The 7099-nt window shown below is 51.6% G+C and overlaps 1 protein-coding gene across 1 annotated transcript; it reads left to right on the top strand.

Annotated features, from left to right (window-relative positions):
• The first annotated feature begins 2349 nt into the window (after positions 1-2349).
• SOX18 (SRY-box transcription factor 18) lies at positions 2350-5837 on the top strand. The gene is made up of 2 exons (XM_051976823.1): positions 2350-3000; positions 3895-5837. The coding sequence occupies exons 1-2, from the start codon at positions 2544-2546 to the stop codon at positions 4794-4796; spliced, it is 1359 nt and encodes a 452-aa protein (XP_051832783.1). The 5' UTR covers positions 2350-2543; the 3' UTR covers positions 4797-5837.
• The last annotated feature ends 1262 nt before the right edge of the window (positions 5838-7099 follow it).

The raw sequence follows: 7099 nt of genomic DNA, 5'->3' as shown, positions 1-7099 counted from the left end.
ACTGAAGTTAAGACACTGCGCTCCAGGAGGGAGGAAAGATGCGAGGAGCATAAAGCCTCCGGGGAAGGGTGGACTGGGTTTAGAGATTATCCCTTGAGGAAACAGAGGACTCGATAGGGTGTGAATTTAGCTCCTAAGGAGAACCAGAAGCCCCTTCCATCTCCAGAACTCTCCTTATTTACTTATCCCGGTTACTAAGACTTTGAGGCTCCGCCTCTCCCTCTTCCATCCCCCAGCCTTGGAAAACATGTCTGAAGGAGAGGGCGTCTCCCCACCCACCCACCCCAAATCTTATAGGCCGTGCCAAGCCTGGACTCAGAAGTTTGGAACCAGTTAAGTCTCGAAATCTGGGGCTCCGGTCGAAATTCCCTTTCCCTCAACTCCCACCCCTTGGGGTCTGAGAGGCGGGAGAGAGGAGGGGAGAGGGAATCTGAGGGAAACCCGAGAGGACCCGCCTGTCGGTCAGCCCGTCAGTCAGTCCGGCGAGGGTTGTGGCCGGGCCGCTGGCCAGCCCGTCGGACGCCAGCCCTGCCGGGGAAGGTGGTGGGAGAGGTCACAGACAAGGATCTTATCTCTGGCCTGGAACAGCCAGCGCTTCCGCCCGGGGCAGTGGCTGCTCGACCCTCTCTGAACGCCCTCCCCCAGGCCACCTCCCTGAGGCCTTCTCCCTATGGTCCCCTTCCACAGACCCCTTCCCTTGCATTTACTCCTCCAATTCCCACTTCCCAGATTTAGGCCCAACTCGCCCTCCGGCATCTCATCCCCCTCCTTCCCCAGCACCTCATCCACAAGCCCTCAAACTGCCCAGGCTTTTCTCCGACCAGCCTCGGGTTAGAGGTAGGGTCTCCCGAGAAGGGGGAAGGCAAAGGAGCAAGAGCTAAAGCACATCTAGCTCAACTAAGATCGGGCTCTGTGTCAAACCAGAAGAATAGCATTCCAAGAAAAGTGACACCCAAGGAGCTAGGACTCCAATGTTTCCGGCCCAGTCTTCATCCCTGCCACAGACAATAGGTCAAAAGATCATGAGTCCTTGACCCTTCTGAGTCATCTCATCCATATTCTTGCCTTTCTCATCTCCATCCCCCCTCCCCCGGGCAATCCCCCAACCCTGGTGTCCCAAGGAGGAGGTGGCTCGGACTACATCTTCTAAACTGTCAGGAATTCCTTGCCTCATCTGATTTCTTTTCCTCCTCCTGACACCAAGGCCCAATTAATTAGGTAGCAAACATGCATCATTTTCTGAGGGAGATAGGAGTAGTCAAGAATCCCCAATCCAGAGCATCTGCCTGGCACTGTGAACTGCAGGTGCAAGTTCAGTCCCTTTTACCGAGTCATTTTCCCACAATTTCTGAATAATCGAGTCTCTTTACCTTTTTAGTCTGACGATCCAAGAATCTCTTTTTTTGTCTCCCAGGCCCCAAAGACCTCTCAGGCTAAACTTTATCTCTCCCCAAGTCACTAATTGAAGGTAGTGTCGGAACCAAATTACTGAAGTTTTGCAGAGTGGCGAAGAAGTGAGTAGAAAGGAGAAAAAATGATTTCGAGGACAGAGAGTAGGTAAATGCGATCGAAAGTGTTATCACCCGGCTTAAAGAGTCTTCTCCACTAAATTGCTGGCGTCAGAACAACCCCGCTCGCGATAAGGCTTTATATCCCTACTCTGCGAGTGAGGTTACTCAATTCGCTGAAGCCACATAAAGATTTGATGCCCTCCTCCCTAACATATTTTATTTCCTCAAAATACAAACATGCTTTAGAAACTTCTCACTGGACTAAGAGAAAAGAGTAGCAGGTTAGACTTCAGGAAGGACTTTATTGGCCTTAGGCAAAGGGACAAAAGGAAACGCTAAGTGGGATGCGGTTGACTCGTGCTAGACTGTGACTACAGAGGTGGGCAATGGCCAAAGAAATCCATTTGTAAGTGGCGGAAAAAAAAAAAAAAAAAAAAAGAAGGGGCGGGATAGGGCAGTGAGGTTACCTGGGTGTGGGTCGGAGTCCTGGATAGAAATGCTTTCTATATTAATATTAATTTAGATCTGCTTATGTTACGCTCTCCTAGACTTGGGGTGAAAAGGGAGTTGGGGAAGGAAAGAGGAGAAAAGCTGTGTACCCCACACAATCCTCCCCCGCCTGGCAAAGTTGTCTTTGCTCTAAGGAGTGGGGTGGTTGTCACTGAAGTCTGAGGGTGGGACAGGGAGTGGGCGGAGATTCAGATGGAGAGGTGACAAGAGGATACCCCCGAACTAGACCCCTAGGAGAGAAAAAAAGGAAACTCACGAGAGGGGACAGCCCAGGCTCCCCCCACCCATCCACCTCTTTTCCTGAGACCGGCACTCCGGCCCTCTTCCCCCCCCTCCCTTGCGCTGATTGGTCCGGGCCCCTATATCTGGCTCCTCCAGCTCGGCAGCAGCCCAAAGTCTGCCTTGCCGGCCGCCCCTTCGGATCCCCGCCGGCCTTATCGTTCAACCTCTCCACCCGCAGCCGTACGTGGCCCCAAGTTCTCCCAGCGGCTCAGTTCTGCCTCCAAGTCCCGTCCAGCTGGAATGCATAGATCGCCACCCGTCTACGGGGCAGAGGACGTTCCGCAGGCCCGGCGCGACTGTTCATGGGCCCCGGGGCCCGAGCCCGCAGCTGAGCCCCCCGGGCGCGCAGCCGCCGCCGCCGCAGCAGCAGCAGCAGCAGCCGCCTTCCGAGGTTCGAGTCCAGCGCTGACCGCAGCAGCAGCCGCGCCCGCCCGGACGCCCAGCCCGGCCCCCGGCCCCGGCTTTGCCTTCCGCCAGGGAGCTCCGGGGGCGCCCGCCTCCCCGCCAAGCCCCGAACCCAGTCCCGAACCCCGTTATGGCTACAGTCCACCACCAGGCCGTGCTGAGAGCAAACAGAGCGATGATTCTCGCATCCGCCGGCCCATGAATGCCTTCATGGTCTGGGCCAAAGACGAGCGCAAGCGACTGGCGCAACAGAACCCAGATCTACACAACGCGGTCCTCAGCAAAATGCTGGGTAAGCCGAAGCTAGGTGAAGGGGACAGACACTGGGTAGGGTTTCGGGAAAGTGAGTCGCTCCAGAGGAGAGCCAGGACCGAGACAAGAGTGTCTGTAGAGGAGCCAGGAGGGAGAGAGAATGAGAAGGAAGGAGAAAAAGGGATATAAGAAGGAAGAGGTTGGAATGAGGAAAGGGAGTAGGAGCCAAGAAAGATGGGGAGGAGAAGAGATCAGGAGACTGGTAGGTAAACTCGATGGACCTGGCCAGACGAATGGGACTAAAAAAAGGACAGGACAAGAGGAAAGGGAGAGAGGGTCCCGGCGGGGGTGGGGGGGGGAATGGGAGGGAGGGAGGAATGAGGAAGGAGACAGAGGGAAGGCAGACAGAAAGGAGTATTTATAGATTAGGGATGGAGACAGAATACGTAAACCGAAGGGAAAGAGTTTTGAGGCGAAGAGATCTCTGCTCTCTGATCCCCTATATATTTTAATCCAGATCCTGGGCACTTTAGACAGGCGCTCCCTCGTCCTTCTTTCTTTATACTCCTTGAATTCGAGGGAAGGCAGTGTAGTACTCCACAGTCCCTTCCCCCACTCCTAGTCCCTGAGCTGTCGTGAGGAAAGGGGGGGGGTGAAGGAGAGAGGGGCGCGGAGGGGAAGGGGAGGAGGAGAGAGGCTGGTATCTCTCTCCCCTCCCTACCCCCACGATTCAGGATCCACCTCAGCCCTCTGAGTATAGAAGTTCACAGAGAGGAGCTGAGTTCCATCCCCTGAAACATGTAGAAGATCCACGAAGACTGGATCGTGGAGGAAATCTGGTGCTCAGTACCCGCGCCCTGCCCCTTATTGTCCTTTCCCCTCCTTTTCTAACATCCAGCTTTGGGCGCTAACCATCTTTGCCCCCGACCCCTAGGCCAAGCGTGGAAAGCCCTGACTACGGCCGAGAAACGTCCCTTCGTGGAGGAGGCGGAGCGGTTGCGTATCCAGCACCTGCAGGATCACCCCAACTACAAATACCGCCCCCGGAGGAAGAAGCAGGCCAAGAAAACGCGGCGGCTGGAGCCAAGTCTCCTGCTGCACGGCCTCTCACAGCCGCCTAACGGCTCCAGCTGCGGCGCTGGCGGTGGCGCCGAGGGCTTTGCCGCAACACATTCGGGGATGCCGGGCCACCAGCAGCCACCCCCCCTCAATCACTTCAGGGAACTGCACCCGCTGGGAGCCGAGCTGGACAACTTCGGGCTGCCCACGCCCGAGATGTCCCCACTAGACGTGCTGGAGCCCAGCGAGCCAGCCTTCTTCCCGCCGCACATGCAGGACGACTGCAGTCTTCTAGGCTTCCGCTCGCCCTATCCGCCACAGCTGGACTACGCCCCCGACAAGGCGCTGGCTCGGGACCTGGGGGGTCCCTACGGGCAGCCCCCGGCTCCAGCACACCTGGCTGAGGCCCTAAGGACCGCCCCTCCACCCCCGCCAGGCCTCTACTATAGCCAGTTGTGCGGCCCCTCGGGCCCAGCCGGCCCCCGGGCCAATGGCCTGTCTCCGCACTTGGGCCAGCTCTCCCCCCCACCTGAGGTACACCACCTGGATGGCGTGGAACAACTGAGTTCGGCTGAGCTGTGGACCGACGTGGACCGCAATGAGTTTGATCAGTATCTAAACACTAGCCGGACTCGGCCAGAAGTGCCCGGGCTCGCTTACCACGTGTCTCTGGCTAAGCTAACCCCTAGGACTCTGTCCTGCGAGGAGAGCAGTTTGATATCGGCTCTGTCCGACGCCAGCAGTGCGGTCTACTACAGCCCTTGCATTAGCGGCTAACTCCAAATCGGCAGCCGCCCCGGGCCTCTGCTCTCCTGAAGCCCCTCCGGCCTTCCTTTTGGAGACAGAACACCCCAGTATAGTCAGGAGCCTTCAATCCTATTTAGAGTAACTCATTAAAACACATAGCGCTTCTTTTTCTTCTTATTTTTTGTATGTGCTCCAGTTACTGTTATACTGCATACCTATATAGCACAAATGTATGTCTTCTTTCCAAAGCCAGGGATATAAGCAACCCTTGCACACATAAATATTCATACTGTGTAATGGGCACCCACCTTGTAAAGAGCCAAGATACCCGGTCCCCATGTTTCAGCTCCCTCTCCCAGCATCACCAAAAAGAGCGGGAACAAGCCAGATAGGGACTTATCACAGCTGCCTTTCACTCACTGTTACTGCCTGTGCATGTGGGCAAGCAGCAGCTCTTTACAAAGCCTGTTTTACATACTGTGGTTTTGGAAAATGTTGGGTTGCTTTGTTTACAGAAGTTGTTTGATGCCTCACTCCAGGGTCACAATTTTCTACCACATTTCTGAAACATTGTCTACTCCACCATCAATGTTTTTATTGGATAAGACTTATTTTTACTAAACTTTTTTATATATAATATGATATTTAATTTTTTATTATCAAACTTTTTAAAAGTTTTTCTTTCTGGGGATGTTCTCCCAGACCAGATGCATTGATGTAGCAAGGTCAGTTTTATATTAAGGGAAAAAAAGTTGTTTAAAAAAAAAAAAAAAAAACAAGGAAAAGGAACCTGGGGCAAAAACCTGTTTTGCACATTGTGCGTAGAATAGATTCAGTCTTTGTCCAGCCATTGTCCGATCACCTCCGAGTATCTGTGTTGCAAAGCTAGGCAGGTTATACTCCAACATTCACAAAGTATTAGTTCAGCCTTGAAGGCAAGTTCTCCATAGTATCTGGAGGATCTCTGCTCCCTTATTCTCAATGGCATTCACGGGGGAGCCTGGGCTCCTAAGTAATTAGGGTCAAGGTCATGAGAGTGTCCCTGAATAAACCACATCAGCCTTTTCTGTATGGTTCATGTGTCTGTGTGTTTATTGCAAGCTTGTGGGAACCCCACCAATTGGGACTATGAAAATTCCTAGCAAAGTGTCATATATAAGAGTAACCCCAGCCAACATTAAAATTCCTATCCATTCATAGCCTGCCCAGCTTCAACTGTCAGAGACGGGACAATGGAATTGCGATTGGGCCTGGCCACCTGAAAAAAGAGAAAATTTGTCCTAGTATCACAGATTTACCACTGAGATAGCAAAGTTCACTGGGAACTTAAGGGTAGCAGCTTACTCTCTGTCTTTCCTCTCACTCTCATATCTTGGTCTTGATTCTTCTCTATCCTTCTTTCTTTATTGCTTTGGGTAATGAGTGACACAGTAATCTTGTGTTTCTTCTTCTAACACATTCCTCTTCCCACAATATGTTTCCCTAACTCTCTTTTCACAGAATCCCAAGGTTAGAAGTGGTGGGGGAAACCTCAGGGTCATCTAACTCCTTAACTGATGAATGAACCTGATCCATAAAGAGCAGTCTGACCTGAGGATTTACATCACACAGTATGCTAACAGCTTTGGATTGATGAGAGCCTCCAAGGCAAAGACAATACAAACCATCCAGTTTGACTCATTTCCAAAGTAAATTGAACACTAGACTTCTCCAGTTCCTGTCTCTTGCCCTTTGAAATCCTAACAAATTCTTTCTCCATATATATATGGAGAGAGAGAGATGTATAATATATATATATATATACTTATATATACATATGTATTTAAAATTCCTATCTTCTACCATTCCTTTCATCCTTGGGTGCTAACTGAAACCTAACTTTTTTCTGAAAATGTCACTTTTTCTGAAACCTTTTCCTAGACTGCTTTGCTTTCTCTCATACCCCTAAACAAATAAAATCAAAAGAAAGAGTTGGTAGATTCTCTATTCTCTACTGCCAGATACTTCCCTTGCAGCTTTCACTGCAAGGAACCCGCTTTCCCACTTCCAAAATTCACTTCATTCTAATCACATTCTTGTTGCTGTCTTCTATTCACATCCAGACCCCTCTCCATTCTCTCCAATAAGCTCAGTGCCTGCTATGGTATTCTGCCCCCTCCAAAGTGCCTGATGTACCAATTCTTCAATCTCCCCAATGCCTATGACTTTGACTCTTGTCTATCTCAACTATGCCCAGGAGTGATCATACTATAGGTTTCTTCTATTCTCTTGCTCACTCAATTTGGCCTCAGATGCTATAATTCCTCATATTATGGCTCTGCCTACAAAATCTT

Source organism: Antechinus flavipes, chromosome 2, assembly GCF_016432865.1.
Source record: "Antechinus flavipes isolate AdamAnt ecotype Samford, QLD, Australia chromosome 2, AdamAnt_v2, whole genome shotgun sequence".
NCBI lineage: Eukaryota > Metazoa > Chordata > Mammalia > Dasyuromorphia > Dasyuridae > Antechinus > Antechinus flavipes.
Note: the sequence above shows the minus strand (reverse complement) of the source record. Positions and strands in the feature narration are given on the sequence as shown.

Coding starts and splice junctions, on each gene's coding strand:
- SOX18 (XM_051976823.1), top strand. CDS start 2,544: ATGCATAGATCGCCACCCGTCTACGGGGCAGAGGACGTTCCGCAGGCC. Junction 3,001..3,894: donor GGTCCTCAGCAAAATGCTGG/GTAAGCCGAAGC, acceptor CCCGACCCCTAG/GCCAAGCGTGGAAAGCCCTG.